We start from the raw sequence: 23,530 nt of genomic DNA, 5'->3' as shown, positions 1-23,530 counted from the left end.
TTAGTTGCTTAAATGATTAAATATTTATTTTTCTTGGCACAGTAAGAACCATAAAATAGGCACTAATGTTATTTTTATAACAATGTGGAGATCAGAAATGTCATGTTCAGCAAAAACTATAAATTATTTTTTGTCACACACATCTTACTTTTTATCCCATATTATGTCTTAACCTACATTTCCAGAAAAAACCATGAATAATAAAATATTCAAGAACTTTAACATGCATAATTTTTCAGTTTACACATACTGTATCCGCCTACATTTTTCTAATTTCTTTTACTCTTTCCTCATATTGATTTCAAAGGGAAGACCCAAATCTCTTGAGCATATCGAAGTCTTTTTCTATTTTTTTCTCCAGTTTATTCTTAAATAGACATTTATAAATGTAAAATACACCCTGTGGTTCTTTGTAAGTTACACAGCTGAGTGATAAGAAGATAAAACACAGTAAGATGCTGGCAAATCTCAGATAATAGCCAGACTGTTGGCACAGTGACAGCTGGTCCCTCTGGTTGCTCTGCAGGAGGGCTGGGCAGAGCTGCAAGGACCAGAACCAGGTCCGTCTCATGACAAAACCCTGATCCTGAAAATCAGGACGCACTAAGAATAATAGGGAAAAATGTGGGGGACAAATAATGTATAATGAACAACAAAAAACTGGATCAGATGGAGTTTATTGATCCCAGAGTTGGGAGATTATTGGGCAGGAGTAATACCACCACCATGACAAACAGAAAACTGACAATAAGTAAAAATAAAATGCACATACAGTAAAATGTAACTTTCTATTCAATAAAATAAAAGTGTTATTTAAAAATGTATATTCATGTTTCGTATAAATGGAGCAATGATGATAAGAAGCAACCAGTAGTTCTAATATAATATAATATAATATAATATAATATAATATAATATAATATAATATGACTTATGAAATGTTAGCTGGCACCAGCACCCCTCCCGACCCCCCAAGGGACAAGGGTTAGAAAATGAATGGATGGATGTTAAACTTATGAATGCAGCATAAATAAAATATGTTTTTATTGAACATAAAACATATTTATGTTTTCATAAATGTTAATAATATAATGTATAATGTTAGATAAAAAATGTGAAGGAATTAGTCTTACTGCGACTAATAATAAAAATACTGGATGATACTGTATACTGTAATACTGTATCAGAACCAGAACCAACCGTCTCAGAGACAGTTTCTACCCGACAGCAATAACAAAACTAAATGCAATCAAAAACAACCATTAATCATCATGAATGATGTATGTGAGAATGTGGCTGTTCTTATTTATTAGTTTTTTATCAGTTATTTGTTAATTCTTACATTGTGTGTGAATTGTGAGACAGTTATTTTTTGTTTTTAAGCATATCCACTGACTGGTGGCACCTTTTAAATTTCGTTGTCCTTGTGACAATGACAATAAAGATTTATCTATCTATCTATCTATCTATCTATCTATCTATCTATCTATCTATCTATCTATCTATCTATCTATCTATCTATCTATCTATCTATCTATCTATCTATCTATCTATCTATCTATCTATCTATCTATCTATCTATCTAAATAATAAAATATATTTTTGTTTTCTTTGCAATAATAATAATAATAATAAATCAAAAAGACAATGGTGTCATAAAGAAAGTGTATAATAATACACTAAAAGATACGTAATGTTTTAAGTGTAGCTAGATAAAAAAGTTAGGGGTGCACCGAATAAAGAGACACATTTAAAAAAAATTCTGAAAAAAATATACAATAAGCATCAACATCAGCAACATTTATTCCATGATTAAAACAGCACTAATGTAAAGTAATAATGAATGAGAATTATATATGCAGTGCATGCCTTTGCCTATTAGGGATTGTGGAAGCAATTTTCTTAACTTAAAACACAAAAAACACGAATCTTTGAACACAATCACCAAAAAGAGTAAATACACAAATAAACGGTCTAATTTATAGTACGTTGGTTTAATTTACGTTCTTAGTAATAAAGTTAATATAGTAATAATTTTGCTTGTTAATGCTTGATTTTTGAGCCTTTATGCCAATAGAAAAACTCCAAAGTGTGTTTTCAGTGGTGCAAATTAATTTAATTTAATTAAAAATAATTTTGTCCCATGTTTCAATAAACAAAGGCTGAAATAAGTAAAACTATGGGGGATTGATGTGTGGTGTGGCTGTTTCATTGTCTCATCCAGTATTGATTTAGTCTCAGGGTTCGGCTCACCAAAGAGCGGATAGAGAGATTTTGGCGCCATAAGCAGAATCTGATCTCCTCCAACGTCACTCCACACTGTCCTGTTCCCTCCTGTTCTCCCAGTTCCTAATAAATAGCCACAAAGATGAAGAATTGTAATAGAAACTGTAATCCAGTCTCATTATGAAAATGTTTGAAATGGTGTCAAGTCGGAAAAACTGACATTTTATAAAGCCTTTCAGGATAAACAGCAGCACGAAGAGCAACATTTATATTGCTCTTCAATACTGAAGAAGTGTTATTACAAGAAGAGCAAAAAACACTTAATTTCAATTATTAAGTGAAAATTCTGGTGTTGTAAAATATAACTCAAAACCAAAGTTATATTTAGAATAACCCCAAAATTTTACTCAACTAAGAGTAGCTTTACTTAAAAAGGTCAAAAGTTGCCGTCGATGAAATAAGAATAAAACAGCATTTTATAAAGCGACTCAAGTACTGAGTAAACAATCATGACATCTGATTTAGTAAAATGATATAATTCGAAGAAAAATATTAAGTTTTGTACAAATTATGTTATTTTATAAACTAAAAGGAAAATACAACAATGATGTTGCACTTCAAATCTGTGGGTCTTTGCCTCAAACAATTTTGATTTGTTCTTCATTGATGTTTTTCATTTTTTGATCGTTGATTCTATGTTTCATTGTGTTTCTGTGTTTGATATGATGTAAAGCACTTTGAAATGCCTTGCTGCTGAAATGTGCTATACAGATAAAATTTGATTTGATTCATTTTGTGAAGTTATTCGCTTTGAGTAGAGCATCCAGCAATTATTATGTAGTAAGAGTAGCGATACTTCATAATAATATTGCTTGACTAACAGTAAATTATAAAACTACTCCTAAAGGTGTATTTCTATTTTTATCCAAGTAAATGTGACTTTTTTTATCCACCTCTACTCAAAAGATACAAACAGAAAAACAGAAAGTGTAAATTTAACCAGTTAAAAAAACAACACGGAAATAAATATTCATCTATTGGTCTATCTATCTATTAATGAGGTAACCAGAGAGTTTTGTTAATCCTATAGGTCAGTGAACGCACCACGCCTGTCTGCTTTCTACTTCCAGTATGGCGGCAGGGACTTGCGGAGGAGGACAACTTCTTCTAGATTCTCTCCAGAAAACCGCCGGAAGCCAACAGCTGTAATAAAACACCACCACCGCAAACTGGATTAGGACTAATACAGGGAACGACAGCGCAACCAGCGTCCTCCAGTGAGGTTCCCCCGAAGCACAGCAGCAGTGTGATGCGCGGGGAGCCGCAGTGAAGAAGAAACTCCCCAGATTTTTCCGCGTCTCTCTCCGCTCTGACTGTCAGTTAGCCGGCTAGCTGCTAGCTAGCTCACCTTTGCGCTTGCGTTCGCGGTGCGGGACTGTTTGTAGCCAATGACGCCTCGGCTTGCTGGTTTTATTTGCTACTGGAGACAGGTATGGCATATCGCTTCCACTCGGTAAGCGAACTGGTTGAGAAGGGTGGGGAGAAAACATTGGAGGACTTGAATGATAACTTTGGAAGTACTCATTAGCCTAGCATAGCCTAGCCTAGCTGGTTGAACGCCAGAGACGTTGGTCGAGAGTTAGAGATAAGCGTTTTTGCTGTAAAAGACGACTTACTAATCCCCTGAATATTGGCTGTTGAGTGTTTTGAGGCATAAATCCCCATCGGACTGCTTTAACCGACCCACGGTGGTGTTTCTGGCTCTCCGGCTCTGCTAGGTGTCGTTAGCGGTCCCGTAGGTGCACTCTGGAGGGAGTGGTGACCCGACGTGAGGTGCCAAGATAAGGCTCCCTGTATCAGGGTAACAAGGTCACCCCGATTATCATGTGCCGTTTAGACGAACAGCAAATGACACTCGATTAAAGTGCGTGTGGACCGGCTTGTTGTTAGCCTGCTGCCGGCAGGTAAACGCATCACAGCTCGAAAAAAGGCGCAATAGTTCAGCAAATGTAGGGAATAAACAGGTGGGTTTATTTATTTGGAGGAGCTTCTGCTGTTTTGTGCGACGAAAGATAAACTTTGAATGGTTTTACTTCCCAGCTCCACTGCTTGAATAGTTTGATGGACGTGAGGGGCTGTTTGCCAGGCTGTCAGTGCTATAATCAGTCATGTATGTCTTGACACATGGCACGTTGGTCTGTACATAGTGTTTGCTGTCAGATTTAAGCGTCGTTATGTAGCTTTAGTGGGGAGCCATTGAAAAAGGAATGTCTTGTCTTTTTATACATGTTTGGTTTGTTTTTTATTTTCCTTTTCCTCAAACGAAGGGCAGTCTAGTTGAGTCAAAGTGCAGTCCCGAGAGCGTACAGGGGACAATGCTTATCAGTTAGTGCCTAGAAGATTACAGAACTTGGAGATCTGCCTGCAGACAGGCCTCAGATATTGTAGATTATTCTTTTTTAGGGGGGATGCACCAAAACCCTGCCAATCTGGATCAGGAAAACCTCTCCATTGTGTCTGGTTGGAGTAACACACTCAAGCCAAAATCAATGCCTTCAGCACTGGCCGTGTTCACCTGCCGACCCAACTCGCACCCATTCCAGGAGCGGCATGTGTACCTGGACGAGCCGGTCAAGATCGGAAGGTCTGTGGCTCGCTGCCGACCGGCCCAGAACAACGCCACCTTCGACTGCAAGGTGCTGTCCAGGAATCATGCTCTTGTGTGGTTCGACCACAAGACCGGGAAGGTAAGAGACAGCCACGTTTTCAATCCATGACTGACAAAAAGCATGGCTTTCTCATGAATCTATGATTGATTCGGTGGCACGAATACTTCATTAGATCCTGATTTTAATATGGAGCAATGGAGAAAATAATTGCTCATAACAAGTTTTGCAGGATGATGAATTGTCCCAGAAGTTATATGCCAAATGACAATGTTTACACCAATACTGTCAGTATTATTGGGATTATTATTTTTACTGTTCACTGAAAGCATCAACAAATGTCAATAAATTTAGTGCATGATTATATGATACCAAAAATATTGTGGTAAAACTTTATTATCGCCAAGCGCTGCGATATATTGTCCCAGAAGTTATTGCGATAAACTAGAATAGTGTCATTTTCAAGTGATATAATGGCGATGACATAACCCAACTTTGCCCTCAATAAACTTTACTTTTGTAAAGAAAACTTGACACTGGAACTGGAAGATATTTTAAATGTCCAAAATAAATAAACAAAAAATCCCAAAATGATAAAAAACTGAAATAAAAACCATAATCAACCAACACCATGAAAGAAATTAAGTCTGAAGGATCTGTTGGCATTTATCATATTGTTTTTCATCCGAATTTTGATTCTTCATTGTTGCAATAAATTACAATGATTGATTTTTGAACCGCCCAAAACTGTCCACATTGTTGGGGTTATTATTTTCTTCACTGGTTTTCTAATGAAAGTATCAAAAATATAAATAAATTTAGCATATGGTTAATTTGGTTACTGTGTGCAGTTCAGCGACAAAACCCACATTTCTTTATGTGACTAGTGTTTCTCAAAAACAGTGTGCGTTTGTAGTGTAATTTTTTTAAGTGTAATTGGATAAAAAAGTTAGGGGTGCACCGAATTATCAGCCAGCCGATTTATTGGTGCCAATTTTCTTCATTTTGGGAGGTCGGTGATATGCCGATTTTTACATGTGAAGCCAATCTAATCCAGCGATCTCATTTAGCTTGGCAAAGGTCTAAGAATCCCCCACTGTCCTCTTTTGCTCTCCAGTGAGAAAGGTTTGGCTGACAGACTGGCCCACCAAGTTATGTCTGCAGGTTTACAATTAACTGTCGTTGCCAACTCAACAACTTTCTTGCTATATTGCAACATTTCATAAAAAATTGGTATTGGCCAGAATTGGAATTGGCAGGTTAAACTTTTTAAAAGATCGGTGATCAGAAAACTGCAATTGGTGCACCCCTAAAAAAAGTAATAAATAGTTTTTATTGTCACTTATCGTAATGACAGTAGTACCAAAAATATTGTGGTAAAACTTTAAGTTCACATCGCCCAACCCTACAATTAATTGTCCCAGAAATTATTGTGATAAAGGATAATATTGTTCTTTTGAGACCATTTTCAAATAATCTAATGGTAATGAATTAATAGTGCAAGTTTTTCCTCTCAAATATCAATAAACTTTATTTTTCTAAAGCATTTTTCTTAAACACTGGAACTGGAAAATATTTTAAATATCCAAAATAAACAAAACAACCAAAAACAAAAAATGAAACCGAAAACTTAAACCATGAAAGAAATGAATTATGAAATATGGGTTGGCATTTATCGTATCGTTTATCATTTATTGTGATAAATTTCTTGGTATGATAAAAATTCTGATTTAATGTTGTCACAGTGAACTCCAATTAATGATGATTAAAATCCCCAAAACTGATAATATTGGGGATGATAATTGATAATGATAATGATAACATCATTGTTGGGATAGTTTTACTATTCATGTAATGTTCAATGAAAGTTTCATTCAATATTAATTATTAGAAAATGTTGTCTAGTTAGTGATGCAAATCACACTTTTTTATGTGATTGTATTACAAACGGAATAGATTTCAGGAGCGTCAGCCTAAAAGAGAAATAATAGTTTTTATTGTCATTTTTATCATTATCACAATAATACCATAAAAATATTGTGATAAAACTCAAAGTCCATATCACCCACATCCTTTATAAAGTCACTGTAAACAAAATTGAAAATCTCAGAATCTAAATTATCGAGCTCATGTTGATTGATTTATTACTTATTGTGACATGTTTAATTTGACATCAACTCCTACAGCTGCTATTCATGGTCGACCACCGCAGCACAGGTTGCTGAATTTCAGATAAATGTCACGTTTATCACTAGTTTTCCTTTCGAAGACGGATTCCTCAGTTTAACCGGCTGAACGTGTGTTAAACTGCAGTCATGTTGTGTGAATTTAATGATATGAAGAAGCAGGGGAAGCGACCCATTCAGCACTAGCCGGCCTCCTGAGACACTGCGAGTCTCTCAGAACCTGCTGAAGGATACGATTGTTGTCCTGTTTTCTAATTCCACTCTACTTTAACAATCATGTCGCTGGGGATTGAAATTAATCCATTCAGACCTGATCCGCCCTCTGAGCATGGAAACTGCTGCTCACAAATGCTGCTTAAGATCCTAATTGATTAAGTAAGGCCGATTCAACTGAGCTGGTGTGAAGCTTTGAGTTGCATGTAACTTCTCAGATTTGACCATGTTTCTCTGGAGCAGTTCATAAAAAATAGTGAAAATGTACATATTGTTTTTCAAAGGGCGTTTACTTTAAAAAGCTTTAGAAAAGACCAAAGTAATGCTTGCCAGCCTGAATGAGAATATAACTGGAATATATACAGATGTATGAGATCTCTTCCAGTAAGAATATAGAAGGTTTAACTGGTTTCATGAGTAGAAAAATATGTGAACCAAATGTGAGAAACTCTGAGTTTAATCAAGTTTAACGTAATCTCTTTAGACTTTGTTCTGCTTCCCAACAGCTTAATGAAGCTCCTGTCTAATTCCAATTTAATATTACAGTATTTCATGTTTCTCTGCTGACAAGTTCTAGTTTAAAATCCTCAGATTGAGAGTTAAAATGTTTGTGATGGAGAATCAGTTTGCTGTTTCTTTGAGGAACCAGCTAAACAAGTCGAGAAGCATCAGGATTACCCTGTTCTGCAGCATGCAGACACTTTGTGATACCCTGTGTGTGTGTGTGTGTGTGTGCGCGCATCAGCTATTTATAACGACAGGAGTAGCGTCATCCTTTCCTCTCTTCAGGGATAAACACACATGCATTCCTCCAAATACCAGCGCCACGGTTTTAATTGGTCTTGAACGATTCAGTGAGGTTTGCACGCATGTCCTTCACCAGAACTTGTTTGGATGAGTCTTTAACCTCCAGCAGCATCTAATGTTCAACGTTTATTTCCTTTATTCCTGAAGAATAAGTCTCTGTTTTGGGTGTTAATGCACTTCATTGTCAGTGAAGCGAAGCCGGACGCTGACTGGCTGTAAATGATTGAGTAGCCATAGTGTGCTCACTACAGAGACCTCCTAAGTCAGATGCAGCCCACTCTCTGTTAATTTATGACGCATAAAGGAAAGGTAAGCACGTGTTCACGGAGGCTTTAAGGGGCTGTAAACGGCTGGAGAGCTTTGTCCTTTATTTCTCGGTACCTCATTGTCTTTTAAATCCAATAAATGCCAAGACTTATAAGGATTTAAAGCAAAATAAATCAAATAACCACAAATTGGTGGAGAAATCAACACCTGGGTCTGATTCAGCTCCACTTAAATCAAAGCTTCTAGAAAGTTTGTGTCCTTAGAAGATAATAACGGGAAGAACCTTTATAACTTCGAGCCATTTTGCTGTCAGGACAGAGAAATGCAACATGTTTAGAGTTGCAGATGTCACATAAGTTTTTGAAAAAACAACTTTTTAGAGAAATATCAACTAGAGATGTAAATCTTTCAGTGTCTAGCGATTTAATTTGGATTTTTAGAATTGATTCAGAAACGATTCTCAGAAACAAATTTTTCTATTAAATCGGTCTACGGATTCTGTTTAGATCATTGGTGACTAACAGGAGGGGAAGACCGTAGTGCAAACAAATAAAAGATTTATTTACACATTTCCGAAACATTTAAAATTCAGTTTATGTTTAAACAAAAATAGGGTTGTGCTTAAAACTCTGTAGTGTAAGTTACCAGTATGAGGTTGGCTTTGCTGTCTGACTTTTTCTTCAAAAAAAATATCAAAGAATCATTTAGAATATAACTTTACAAAAAAATTAAGCAGAATAAAAAATATTTTTGACGACTTTAATCAAAATTCCCATGACCAGGACTTGTGACTCTCTATAGAATATTTTATCCAACTTTAGTATCTACTTTAGGACATTTTGTTTAAATTTTAAAGACATTTAATTTCTACATTTAGGATTTAAAATAAAGATGAACATAAGAGGATGGAAATTTACAGTATGTTATTTAAAAAGCTCATAGATTCCAACGTAATAAGAAAAACGGATCTTAAAACACGTTAACGTGTTTTACCCAAATTAATGCTTTTAGGGTCATTCATTTGTGAAAATTTAATGCAAATATTGCAGGAAAAAAAGAAAACCGATTAAAAACCTACATTTATTATTTCTGCATTTATAATTTTGAACAAGTTCCTTTTTAATTTATTAAGAGCTGTTGCGGGCCCTTTTTTGGAAATCAGAGTTATCTGGAGGTGTATTGTGGAGAAACATGCATGAATTATTGCAAAAATATTGATAAATGTATCCGTTTAGATTAGCCCACATTTCTGTGTGAGCAGTAATAATGCACACAGTTACTGATGTAACAAATTGTTTTGCAAGCCGTTAGGTCTGAATACACGGCTCTCCTTTTAATGCTCTCCATTCATGAGTGTTTGTTTTTGATTTGTTTGGTGTTGTACCATAAAAATAATCCATAAATTCAAAGGACATAACATGCAAATTATGAAAAGTGTGGCAACACAAAGTCCAGCGCGCGCATTCTTGGATTCAGAGTCTACTTGCGTAACCAGAACCTCATCACCGCAGCTTCCTCTTGTGATAAGAGAAACGTTTTGTTGAATGAGTCTGCAGTTTTGGGTTGAAAATGAGTCATTCCTTTGGATCCAAGTTGGTTGCTTTGCATCAAACTTTCACCTTTGCTGTTCCGATCAGCACGCAACCCAAAGCAGAAAGGTAAAATACTTTGTTTTTCTGAGTCTTGTTTGTTTGGCTGCTGGATTGATTTCACCTCAACACATCTAATTATGTTTTTAAGTGTTATGGCAGTGAACTAGAGCGTTGACTGACATGAGAACAGCTGGTGTGATGAATGTGTTAAAGACCTACGGAGAAAGTGAAGCGATGTTTTGAACGGCGGCGGCCATCATGATAAGAGATCAGACCTAATGAGGCTGCAGGGCCTGCAGCTCCAGTTTGGGAATCTCTGAGGAAGATGAGATGAGATGCTGCAGATCTAAACGAAGATGTCACTTCCTGTTTCATAATTCTTCCTCTCTGACTTTAAAAAGTTGCTTTTTCCTGAAGGAAATGTATTGAGAGCTTACATCTAGGGTAGGACGGAGATGATTAATCGATTATTGAAATAACCGTCAACTAATTTAGTAATCAAATAATTTTAACTGGAGTACACCGACTCAAAAAATGTAGTTTGCTGAAAGAACAACACAATCAGAGCAGGGATTAAAACCAAAACTGTACAAAAATGCATACATATTGCACTTAAGATGAAAAACTTTCTTTGTCTGGAATGGGGCTCTTCTATACGATTATTTTAGTAATCAATCAATTATTCTGACAATTAATCGAATAAATAAATGCTCCCCTTTTGCGGTAGCTCCTAAAGCTAGTAAAAGCTTTAGTTTGAAAATGAAGGGAAAATAAACAATTCAGTTCCTTTTTTTGAAAACATTTTATTGCTTAAAACACAATAAAATGAAAACAAGTTTGAAGTACAAAAAATGCTTAAAGTGCAAAAACAGATAATAAAAATTTAACATTAACTTTAAAAAATAAAAGCAAACTTAAGTTGATGCATAAGTAAGCACTGCTTTTTATGTTACACTTCACTTTCAATCTCAAGTTGGAAATATGAAACAACTTTTTTATAAAATATTTCTTTTTTATGTCAATATTCCTCTTAATAATCAACAACAAGTGACAAAATGGAGCTTTAAAATATTAAACAAAAGCTTAAGAACAGGGAAAGTTAAACTACTAAGCCAGCAGAGAGCAAAGTCAGCGGCCCAGAAGTATTTTCCTTAATTAAAAAGGTAATTGAACTATTTGCATTTTTAAGTTTTCTTGTTTTTTTTAAAATTTTGTATAAAATAATTTTAAATGGGCAGTATTTTGTATTTTTCCAGACATATAGTGCCATTTTATAGCATTATCAATAACTGGTACTTTCAGTTGTTTTAAAAATGCTTTCTTAAAATAAATTTCACTTCCTATTTTGACGCCGTGAAATTGGGCCTCTGTCTTTTTAAAAACCTGCTCCACCTTCAGGAAGTCATCCCAACATGGCTCCCCCATTAGCCGGGTTTTGTCTACAAATATTGGACCTGATCTGACTCTGAGCTTGAAAAGGGTTTGAGGAGAGTCCTGAGAGTCGAGTCCTTCACCTCCGTCATCATCAGCTGCCAAAAACAAGCCTTCTTGTTAATTAGCTTCTCAGAGGAAAGCCTGAACAAGTAGAAACCTGTATTACTAACGCCATACAGCTGCAGCGCGTCGTCCATCCCTCCCTGCAGTGAACCGTAACACGGTCCAGCTGACCAGGCCAGACCGGGTTTATCCCTCAGCAGCAGGTAGCTGTGTCACGTCAGAACTGTGTGTGGTAACTGCAACAATTAACTTCTGCTTGCAGAAGACAAAGCTTCCTGCCAAGCTGTGGCTTTCAGTCGCAGGTTAATTATTATTTCGGTTATGTCGACATTACAGCAGCTGACGATTGCATGTTAAAGGGAATTGATGAATTAAGCTTCCTTTTTTTAAGACTGTGCAGTCATGTGGACAGCAGTTTCAACATCTGTAACATGAAGCTGGATTCTCCTGTTATCCTCTGTTTCATAAGTGGGCAGTTCTGTAGAAATTGCTACTGAGAAGTGGAAATAAAGCAGGAGAATCCCAGACACTTGCAGAATTATTAGAAAGGGTTTAATGCTCTTGGTTTGGACAGCTAATGCCTGTAGCGCAGGGGTGTCCAAACTTTTTGTCACATTGACCCAAAATTGTCAAGCCAGAATTACCAGCTGTCCAAAAAAAATAATAATAAAATAATAAATAAATAAGTTATATTACAACCTTCATTTACCTTCTATACAGTAAACTAAGCATAAAATAATTTAAATGAACAGATAAAGTAGCTAGGCTCTGTGTAAGAATGTTGTTTGTAAATTATAGAATATCCAGAAATTAAAAAGGATTTTGCAGGTTTGTTTACACGTTTGACGTTACACGTGAAAAAAATGATTCACATTTTGGGGTAGCTTGTTTGGAAAAAAAAAAGTTTGGGTGTATTTAGCCGTGTTTTATAAATGATTAAAAGCAGATTTTGATTCACCAAGTTGCAGATGGCCCAGAAACCAAATTTTAATTCCCAGAAGAGAGTTTGTGGTGTTGAAAGTTTCTTCCTAACCACGCTCATCATAAAAGGGAAAAAACATCAACGAATGTTAAAGGTATGAGGTCCGCCGCCTGTTAAACCGTATTTTCCTGGATATTTTGTCTCCGAGGCACATCAGGTGATGTTTGTGGCGGGTGAGAAATCACGTTATTGTCGGTCTACTTGTTGGCTAAAAATGAGGACATACAACACACACACACACACAAAAGCACACACACACAAAAGCACGCACACACAAAAGCACGCACACCCTCACCCTAATAGTAGATGACTCATTTGATCGTTGTTGGCTTTGGGTGTGCACTGTTTTACTCTGAGAAGAGCAGATTCTCCACTCCCAGTGACTTTAGTTTTTTCTGAGCACAGACTTACTGAGGATCAATTAAGATGAATGTCTGATAAACTTTGCTTTGAATTTGACAGCTTTAAAGGGGACCCATTATGCAAAATTCACATTTTGCATGTTTTTGTACTTCCCTCTGGATCTTTTCTTCTTACAAAAATAGGATTTAAAAAAACACCCAGGTGGGCGTGCCGTGGTGGTGTAGGGGTTGGCGCGACCCGTATTTGGAGGCCTTGAGTCCTCGACGCGGCCGTCGCCGGTTCGACTCCCGGACCCGATGACATTTGCCGCATGTCTTCCCCCCTCTCCTTCCCCGTTTCCTGTCAGCCCACTATCACATAAGGGAGACTAGAGCCCACAAAAGACCCCCTGGAGGGGTAAAAAAAAAAAAAACACACCCAGGTGTTTTTTGGGATTTACTTATATTTTGGTGTCTGAAAAATGAGTCATTTTAAAAATCTTTCACAAGTCAGCAGGCACTGCCCGTCGCCTACCAACCCCAGCGAATCCCAGCCCGTTTGGTCAGCTGGTTTTACTGCTGTAGGGGCAAGGCAAGTGTTTTGTTGCAGATTTACCATCCAGAAACCACCTGCTACATTCTTGCTGGCTGTGCAGGAGGCTCTATTTCTGCTTTTCAAAGATGGACGGTTGTATAATTGCACATCTGTTTCCAGCCATTTTCATGCATGAGTGTAAACGTTTAATTGGGGGTGTGATTTAAAAACACAACCCATCTTTTTAGCGTTCAGGGGTTTAATGTGGCCAGTGTAGATGTTGACTGCTGCATCATGGGTATTTACATTGCAGATGTAGAGGCAGTTTGGGTATAAATCCCCAAATGCTGCAGGAAGGCTGTTGGTTCTCAGTCACATCTGAATACAGTCAGTGATGGGAACACTACCAGCAGTACAACACGGAACCGTTTTATTGTTGGTTTGCACATTTTTTTCTTTTAGTTCAGTGAAGATATTAAATGATTTTTTTTCTCCTCCTTCCCCATTTCTGTTACTTGCACATTTCACACTTAAAATCTGCCTACAGTGGAAATGTCTCCCACAAATTCATCACCACCTCAAGTATTTTTCTACTTTAATATGAAACAAAAGGACTTAATCTAAAGGGGTTTTTGTGTTTACATGTTCAGGAACCCTGGAATCAAACTGACCTGCTGCTGGAAGTAAAGCTCTGCTAACGAGGTGAAATAAGAACGACCTATCGGATCACTGCAGGGTTACGCTGGTCCTACCAACCTCACAGCGTTCAGTCGTAGCAGCAAATAATTACGTCTAGTAATAAATCACACAGTAGACCCAAACTGAAGCTGCAAGATTTGAACTTTGAACTTAAAACTTGTTGCAAATATGCAAGAAAACATGACAGAAACTACTGCTAAATTGCTTTGAATGACTCAGATTCTTGTTTACGCTGTAAACATTTCTTTCAGTTGACTGTCGTCTTGCCACAAATATACAATGCAAATGTTGTCTAAGTGTAACTGGTTATATTTTTCTGGAATTAGTACAGTTCAGTTGTGTAACTGTATATATATAGCAGCCAATGTATACATAGTTCTGGAGCTGCATTAATGCATTCATCTGTCATCAGTGTACACAGTATTAGGTAGGATAGTCATTTGTGCTACAGTAATTAATCATTCGTTCTGATTATTTATTTTTTATTTCTAAGTGAAGATTGTTGTTCAGACCAACTCTGATATTTTTTTTATTGTTTAGCAGGCAGCGCTGAAGACAGGCATCACTTATTCATGCTTAACCTCATTAATAATTTTCAGAACGACGCGATTAAAATGCTCATCTACTACTGCGCGTGTTGCATCACTCTTTCTGCTCCAGCTCTATTTTTACCTGAGATTAATGCAGGAGGCTGAGTCAGCATGAGCATCTCAGGAACCTGGGAAAAAAAACAAACTTATCCAAGTTTTGCTGTTGATTTGATTTTAACTGTCGTCTGCCGGTGAGCCTGTAGGGTAAACCGTGTTGTGATTTAACTCGCACAGGCAGCTTTTCAACACTTCCTCACACAGGAAGGTGATGCTGTTGACATTGTCTGCCTTACTCCGAGCACACCTCACTGGACTACAAAGCCAACTGGTGTTTTACATCATTTTTATGTTTAGTAGTGAAATTGCATTGCTGTTGATCACTGAAGAGAATATTCAGCAGAATTATCAGAAAGACAGAAATTATACACAGCTGCTGCTGAATCTATCTGCATGGTCCAGATCCTTCCTTTACACTGCGTGTCACTGTATTTAGTGACTTTGCAGAAAAAAAACTTGAATCTGACAAAATCATAATCAGCAGGTCAGATTTTTTTAAAGATTGATCGACCGGAAAACTGCAATCGGTGCAATTCTAAAAATATATATAAATGAAGGCAAAATAAGAAACTGTATGCTTAAATTTACAACACAAGACAATAATACTCTGCAACTATTTACATTTTGTAGCATTATTACTTAGTTATAAGTGTTGTGTTTTACCAAGCAGGGAAGTAATATTTAATAATTAATGGTGAATTCCCAGTTGCTTGTTGGTTTCGTCCTGATTAAAGAGGCTCAGATTTTGTCATATCCTAATTAATCAGATTTTTTTTGCTCTTGACTAGAAAAGATTCTGCTCCTTCATAAAAATGTTTCTACAGTATCAAAAATGTTATTGAGTACTTTTCTTAGTTAAGTTTGAAATTTCAATATCAAACAAATGCTTAGAAAAGGGATTTTTTATTTTCTCTTTTGTTGGATTGCAAACTGTCATTTTTTAATCCTTCATCTTACGTGGAACGTTTTGCTTTAAAAAAAGAAGCATGCCTTGCCTTGATGTTTTCCTTTGGCCTAAATCTCTAAAATCAAATTAAAATTGTAACTCATTTAATTGTACATTAACTTTTTTTTTTCCATTTTTTCTCCGAAGAGTTTTTGCGGCGCTAGTGGCTCGTATTTTTTGCAACAGTAGGCAGACAGGAAAGAGGGCGAGGAGACGGGGGAGGACATGTGGCAAAGGTCGCCGGGAGTCAAACCCGCGACGTGGGGCGTGCTAACCCCCTGCGCCACCACAGCACGCCCCATTAACTTTTAAACTGTGGATGTTTACGTCCTTTTGAAAGATTCTAGATATGTTTTATTTAGTGGAAAAAATGTCTCTTTAGGATGCTGATTTAAGCCTTGATATTTGTCCTGCTAGTTTGGGTATTTTTGGTATTTGCTTTGATAACTGAATGAAATATTTGACACTGATAAAAGTGTATTAGTGTAATAATTAACATTTGAAGATCAGCCATTTCCATTTGTTTCCATTAACAGACAGAAAAAAAGTACAGTACAAAAGAAAATTTGAAGCATATTGTGATTCTTAAAACAGATCCAAGTCAATCCTTAACAGTGTGGGATCATTGGGCAGTACAATGTGACGACATGTTAATAATTCATGTGGTTTGTGGTTTGCATTTCCAACAGATTCCTTGTTTTAAGCTGAGAAATGGACATTTGAGAGTAAAATGAATTTATTCCAGAGTTGTTATGGAACCAGATAATGGGGCTGGGCTTGCGTTCACACTCGGCTACACCCTGGTGCAGGAATATGTTCACTGATAAACGCCGGTTCTGTTTGCCAGCAGCTTCCAACAGGCTCTTTTGGAGACGTGGCAGAAGTCCATGCTCCTCTTTTCTGGCTCTGCTTCAAACTGAGACTGGTGCTTTCTCTCCATCTTTAACTCCCACGGTAAACTCCAAGTGCTCTCCTAGTTTTATCTCAGAGTCAACCTTTAGAAAGTGTTGGATTAATTAAAAAGAAAGCATTGCACCATGATCTCAAAAGGTCTTTTTAAATATTTTTTTTAACCCTGTTTACTTGAATGAAATGTTTCTGAATTTATCCAATCCTTCAGTAAGCAGAACTTTCTGAACTCTGATGGATTCATTTTCAAACAAATCCTCCTTGAACTTGTCTCAGACAGTCATCTGTTGTCATTAAGAGGGAAAATGCATCAAAATGCTGATCTTGCTTTCTGCTTATTAAGCATTGACACTCATTGATCAGTGTCACTTTTTCTGTAGATATTTATCCTTTACATCACTGCTCAGCTCAACAGAGCCAATGTTTATCTACCTACAACGTCCTGTCACTAGCTAAAGTCTTGGTTCACTTCAGGGTGAATGTTTATTTTATAATTTAAGGTTAGAAATGTCTGTTTTGTCAACTCACCTTTTAGTATTCGTATCTGATCCCGTGCAAATATTGAGAAATCGTAGCTAGAGAGTAATTGGTAGTTTGACCAGGACTTGTGGACCTTTTCATGTGTGTGAAATGTGATCAGTCTCTGCTTTCTGTTGTCTTTTCTCTTCTGGGTTTGACCTTTTCTCTGCCTAGCCACAGTGTGAAATGAACAGATTTGTCAGACCAAAGTGTGACAAAGTGATTCAGTAACATAAAGAGACGATCTTATCCCTCATCCCGTAGCTAATCCTCATTCAGGGCCTATTTAGTTGTGTTGTCAGTAATTATTAACAGAAAGTTTATGGCTCTGTTGGTTGTTTGATCTTCCACTTTGCAGCTTTGCTTTTTCAATTCCAGATTCATAGTTTCATTACTTTGTTGGAGGATTACTGAGATGTAAATAGATAAAACAGCAATTCAGAATGAACACTTATTAAAATGTATTTTAACCAGATGTTGTGCTAAGCTTTCTTTTATATGTCAGTTTTACTGACGGATAAAAGATGAATGGATGGATGAATAATCTGATCCTAATCCACTCTGTCATTTTTAAAATGATAATTATGACATGTTCACTTGCATTTATTTTTTATTTTGCTTAATTAATATTCAACAAGCTTAATATTAAGCAAGTAAATACTTTTTTTTTTTTTTTTACAGCGGCAGTAACTACGCATAAACGGTGAAACTAAACGATTACACTTAAATTGTTAATAATTCACTTTCTGTCTTGCAGACTCGCAACTTCCTCCTGGTCTGCATGAGCCTGAATTGCACACTTAACCAAAGAGTTTTGATGTTGATGTAAAGGATAAATCCACACTGGAACAACAAGCACCAGTTCAGAGAGAGTTTTGAAATCAGGGAACATTTCGCCTATCAAAGTAATCAGAAATCAGCAAGACTCTGAATGAGGAGTTTTATGAATTTTTACAAATTCTTGCTTCAGCAGGAAAAGCTCATTTAATAACAGGAAAGTGACATTTTTACAGTAGTATTTGTGCTTTTGAGGCTGACTGTCTGCAGATAATTGTATTGTAATAAAAAACACACCCGACTGCAATTAAAATGTTAAGTCATCACCCAGCCATACTGCAAAACTTGAGAATTTCATTCAGCTAATTGTTATAAACTATTACCATAAACCGCAACAGAGAGCTCTTTAAGCATTTTTTGAAATGTATTTGACAACTTTTTGTACAAAAGCTGCTTATTTTGGCATTGCTTCGAGTGAGACGAGGTGCTGCAACCAGAACATTGCTGGATTATTTGGTGGCAAATATTTTTCTTTTCTTGAATTTATAGTATTGAATTTCAATTAAAAAGAAATCTTGTTTCATTTGTTCAGTTGGAACTCTGGAAAAATTTTAAATTTGTCAAAATTGAATGTGACTGCATAAGACTCTAAAAATGATAATCCTACCTAGAAAGATCGATTGATGCATCATCTACAATGCTGTACATAGAATAAATCATCCTATAAAACAAAGAAGCATATTAGCACACAGGTAGTCATAACTAATTTTGCACTTTGCTAAAGGCTATGAAATAGGAATTAGATTTTTTTTTGGGTAAAGAACATTTTTCTAGATTGCCTACTAGGAAATGTAATCTTGTGGGCTGGAGTTACTTTCAGAAAAGGAAGCTCTAATACCAAATCTGTCATTGGAGCCAATGTTATGCCACAGAAATGTAAACACGATCTCTGTTTTGCATTGGAGATAAAAGTATATCTGAGATGTCACATGCGCTCCTCTTGAGGTGGGATTATTTTTAGATGTGCAAGGTCTCATTGTACCTCTGGTGAGTGATTCCTAGGAAATTATCCATCATATGATGAATACTTTCTCCTAACGTGCCTCTGTGCTCTTGCCAAAGAAACCTGTTGTCATGTGTTGACCTCCAGACTGGTTAAGTGGATGTTGTTCCTTTTGGCTGCTTGCTGATGCTTTTGCTGCTCTGAGAGCTTCAAGAACGAGGAGAGCAGCAGGAATGTTGGTGGAGAAACTGCATTTTGAGAAGGAATGCAATCATGTGCTCACATGTTGGTGTTGGATAGGGGGTAAACTTTTTTTTTTTTACTTTTCATGAGCCACATGCCCTTTTTCTTTTATTTACTTTTTCTTTCACTAACCTGGTGTTAGTTTGTTTGAGGTCCAGCTGGTGGTGTTTATTTTATTTAATATCCTTTCTGCATTTACAGAATAATTACTACAATGTTCATTTAATGGTGCATTCACACCCTTAAATGACTCGTTGGACTCGTCGAGTCCGCTTTAATCAAACTAGTCGGTTTGCCTAGGAAGTTTGGTTTGTTTGGGGAGTTGTAATAATCGAACTCTGATGTGGACTAGAAACTCAAACTCGGTCCGCCTTCAAACCTTCATCTCAGTTCGGTTGAAGTGAACTGTGGTGTCAGATTTCTCTTTTGTAAAAAAAAACACAAGCCATTTCTCCTGCTAGCAATAAGCTCACACGTTTGTTTTGATTGCATTTCCCAGAATGCCCTGCGCTGTAGTCCGCCTCCTGCTTTTGGAGCGGTACCAGAGTTCACTTCAACCGAACCAAGACCGATGCATCACAGTTTGATTACACATTCACACCTTCCCAAACGAACCGGACTTTCTTGGAAAACAAACTTGAATTAAAATGGACTAAACATGGTGTGAATGCACCCGCAGTCATATTAAGTTACTAAAACAACTTGCAGCTGTTAACAGACAGAAATCAGTGAGGAAAATAGTTTGAAGTTGTTCCTTGACAGTCCAAGTGGAGGCCAGTCCTCCTCCAACATCAGCGATTACTCACTGAAGCGGTTGTGTTGTTTTCTAAATGTTTTTAGGATCAATTTAATGAGTCTTTTGCTCGTTTAAGAAGAAGCAAGCTGACACCAAAAAGCAACCAAACATGTTGTGTTAACTATTCCAGTTTCTTGCTCTCTTTGTAACCATGCTTCATGCTGGGAATTAAAATGTCAATTAGTAACGATGACAAACAGCACCTACTGGACCGGGACCTAACCGCTGGCCATCTGATCCAAGATGGATGATGTCATGTTTTCTGTGTCTGTGTGAAAGAAATGACTGTAGAAGTGTGTGAGAGAGCTGTATGTGAGGCATGAGGTGCAGTGTGTGTGTGTGTGTGTGTGTGTGTGTGTGTGTGTTGTTGCTGGGTGAAATGCTCTATAGTTAGGTCCCTCCCTTCCTGTCTCCATGTTACCATGGGGACAGGAGGTAGCCGTGTGGGGTATAGCATCACAAGATGCGAGCAGGTTGCTTTCCGTAGCTCTCTGCAGTCGGGTAAACGTCTGTCTCTGCATCGTTCTTCCCTTCGCCGTCTGTTGTTTTGGCTTCTTCTTCGTCGTTTGTCCTCTGCTCTGTTCTGTGTTTTGTCTGGTTCTCTCATCTGAAGGACGGTTCACTTTATTTTCAGTCAGAACGAAGAGCTGAGAGCTAATGAATGAAACTCGTGGAACGTCAGACAGATTCACTCCTCAGGCATCCAGATCTGATTGCTTACTCAGTGTGTGTGTGAGTGTGTGTGTGTCGTAATGTATGTTTTAAATGTTGTGTTGGTTTTATTTCCTCTTACGTTCTGATGCGTGCTTGTCTCTTTGTTTTATTTTTGTTGACATCTCTGCCTGTTTTCTGAATCATCTGAGTTGGAGCGGCTCTTCGGTGTGTGTTGCTCCTGTCATGATTTACCTCTGAGTGTAAAAGAGGCTTCAAGGCATTTGCTGTCGCTGCCTCCTCAGTATCATCGCGCCCTCCTGGACGGTGAAATCCCGGAAAAGCTTCCATGTAACAGTGAACCATAATTAAATCCAGTGTTGATGAGTAGGTGAAGTCTGTCAGTTCCAGCTAAATCTGTATTTATTGTCAGCACTGGCAGGTTGAGCTATAGCAAACTGGAAACCAAAATTATTAAACATATTACAGGGTTTCCCTCAGAAAACCAGCTGGATCAGGTGGTAGGGTCCACCAGTTACCGCATCGAATTTTTATGTTTAAAAAATGTTAATAAGAAATTTTGGAAATAAAACAACAGAGAAAATTCAGTGGACTAAATAAATTAGTTTTTTACTCGTTTACTTAGCCAGTTTGATGGACTTTTACTGTCTTAGTTGTCTCATTTGATGTGAAGTTCAGACTACGTTCACAACACAAATGTGACCCAAATCCAACTTCTGACTGCAGTCTAAACGGCCCAATTCTGATCTTTTCACCTCCAAAAATCTGATCTGTGACACACATAATAAATTAAATGAGCTCAATAATTTCCATTTGCATTATTTATTGTATTGAGACTCCATAATTGATTTTGTTTATTTATAATTTGGATATTTAAAATGTCTTCTAGTTCCAGTGTTAAATGCTCATTACAATTTAAAGTTTATTGATCTTTGAGAATGTGTTCTTGCATTATTATACCATTATCATTATATTACTTAAAATAGCCTCAAAACAACAGTATTACCTTTCATCACAATACTTTCTAGGACAATTTATCGTCCAGCAAAATTTATTTGAATTGAGCATCAATGTTATCTTTAGTAACCAACCTTAGATGATAAGGCTCAAGTCATTACTCTCCTTTTTTACTTTTCTTCATCTACGGAAAGATACCGTAGTTTAGAAACCTGTGGTTCCTTCTGCAATAATGACAGTTAAGTCTTTATTGTGCTCAAAAATTGTTTGCAGTTGAAATTATATATGTACATATATAATGTAAACATTTGCCTGGTTCCCCTTTAGCTCTGCTGTCCTAACAGTCCTTAACCACCAGGAAGTTTGGTCATGATTATCGGGATTTCAACCCCTGCATCACGTTTTGCTGCTTCCCTGAGACGGTTCTTAACCTGCTGTGTTTGTGTGTTTCAGTTCTACCTTCAGGACACTAAAAGCAGCAACGGGACGTTCATCAACAGCCAGAGACTGAGCCGAGGGTCCGAGGAGAGTCCGCCCTGCGAGGTTCTGTCCGGCGACATCATTCAGTTTGGGGTCGATGTCACCGAGAACACACGCAAAGGTTTGTGCAAACATGCTATGATGCCCACTGATGGACTGAAAGACAACACTGGTCCAGTTAGGAAAAACCAGCTGGCTCCTGAAAACCTACTGTTACATTTTCCTCTTTTTATTGTTTTTTGCAAACATTGAATCCAAATATAAACCCTGAACTATACTTAATGGTGGCTTAGGGCTAATTTAACCATGCAACACAGCAAGACTCTGACAAGGCTCACAACAAAGCGCACATATTAAGGTCAGATTTTCAGCTCTACATACTGTATTACTAATCCAACCTGCAGTCCTCAATCCAGAAATACACTTACATTTTGGACTCAGATAAAATAAAAACATGGAAATATTTATTAAATCAAATTTCCAATCCTTGTATATCATTATTATTATTATTATTTAGATTTTTTTATATCCAGCACAAGACGAAGCTCAGATGGTGCAAGACTTTGATTGTTAACAGATCTGCTTTGTGGCATTTAATATGTTAGAATAAAGAATAAATTTTTTCTATTTAAAACAAGGATTTATATATTTTTTAACATTAGAATAGAATAGAATAGAATAGAAGTACTTTATTCATCCCAGCAGGGAAATTACTTCGCAGTTACAGCATAGAGACAAGACACAATAGCAACTACCACTGAGTAGTAGTTGTAGATAAAATAAAAATAAAATATAAAATGCTATAAATTGTAAAAATATAAAATGCTGTTAATATAAAAAGCAACTTAAGAGCAGTCCTTGCAAAGATTAAAAAAATGCAGATATGTATATGTAAATATATGTACAGCAGTGTGCCACAGTGCAGTTGTGCAAAATCGGACTGATTAGTGCAGAACAATGATTTAGCTTTTATTGTACAGTGAGATGGCCTGTGGCAGGAAGGATTTCCTGTATCTGTCCCTACGACAGCGGAGCTGGAGCAGCCTATGTGAGAAGGTGCTCCGCTGTCTGTCCACTATGTGGTGGAGAGGGTGGAGCATGGTTTAGGTGTTTCCTTGCTTCAGTCCAGCTGATTTCCATTGATGACTGATTAACAGGCATTTGTTGAGCTGCAATCAGTTGAATGAGGCGCATTAAAGCAGGGAAACCTCTAAAACATGGAGGACAGTGGGCCTTGAGGACCAGGGTTGGGAAACACTCCAAATGATCACAACTATTGTTTCTTTTTTAGTGAACTGCATGGCTAAAAATATACGTAGACATTACACAGCAGTGCACTATTTACAGAAGTAATAATGGCTGGATGGAGCCATTAATGGATCGATTTCAGAGTTATTCAGCAGTGGGATTCAACAGCGTTGATCTTGAATCGTCACAAGATCATATAAAGACAAAGGAAGCTAATAAAAAGACAACGCCACAAATAGCAATTGCATCAGTGACGCAAAAGTCAGATAAAATGCAACATGACCTTTCAGGATATCAGATACGAATGCAGTTTTGTTCAACA

At 37.1% G+C, this 23,530-nt stretch overlaps 1 protein-coding gene across 7 annotated transcripts in view; it reads left to right on the top strand.

Moving 5' to 3' along the window:
* Positions 1–3,329: 3,329 nt before the first annotated feature.
* The window catches only part of slmapa (sarcolemma associated protein a), a 79,832-nt gene continuing 59,631 nt past the window's right edge, over positions 3,330–23,530 (top strand). For 3 of the 7 annotated variants that reach the window (XM_032548671.1, XM_032548669.1, XM_032548665.1), the window contains exons 1-2: positions 3,330–4,973; positions 21,934–22,081. In XM_032548671.1, the coding sequence (XP_032404562.1) occupies positions 4,695–4,973; positions 21,934–22,081 (427 nt within the window). In that variant the 5' untranslated portion in view covers positions 3,330–4,694. The remainder of the gene's footprint in view (positions 4,974–21,933; positions 22,082–23,530) is intronic. The other 4 variants (XM_032548672.1, XM_032548670.1, XM_032548668.1 and 1 more) reach the window with 2 other exon arrangements.

This window comes from Xiphophorus hellerii, chromosome 20 (genome assembly GCF_003331165.1).
Source record: "Xiphophorus hellerii strain 12219 chromosome 20, Xiphophorus_hellerii-4.1, whole genome shotgun sequence".
Lineage (NCBI taxonomy): Eukaryota > Metazoa > Chordata > Actinopteri > Cyprinodontiformes > Poeciliidae > Xiphophorus > Xiphophorus hellerii.
Note: the sequence above shows the minus strand (reverse complement) of the source record. Positions and strands in the feature narration are given on the sequence as shown.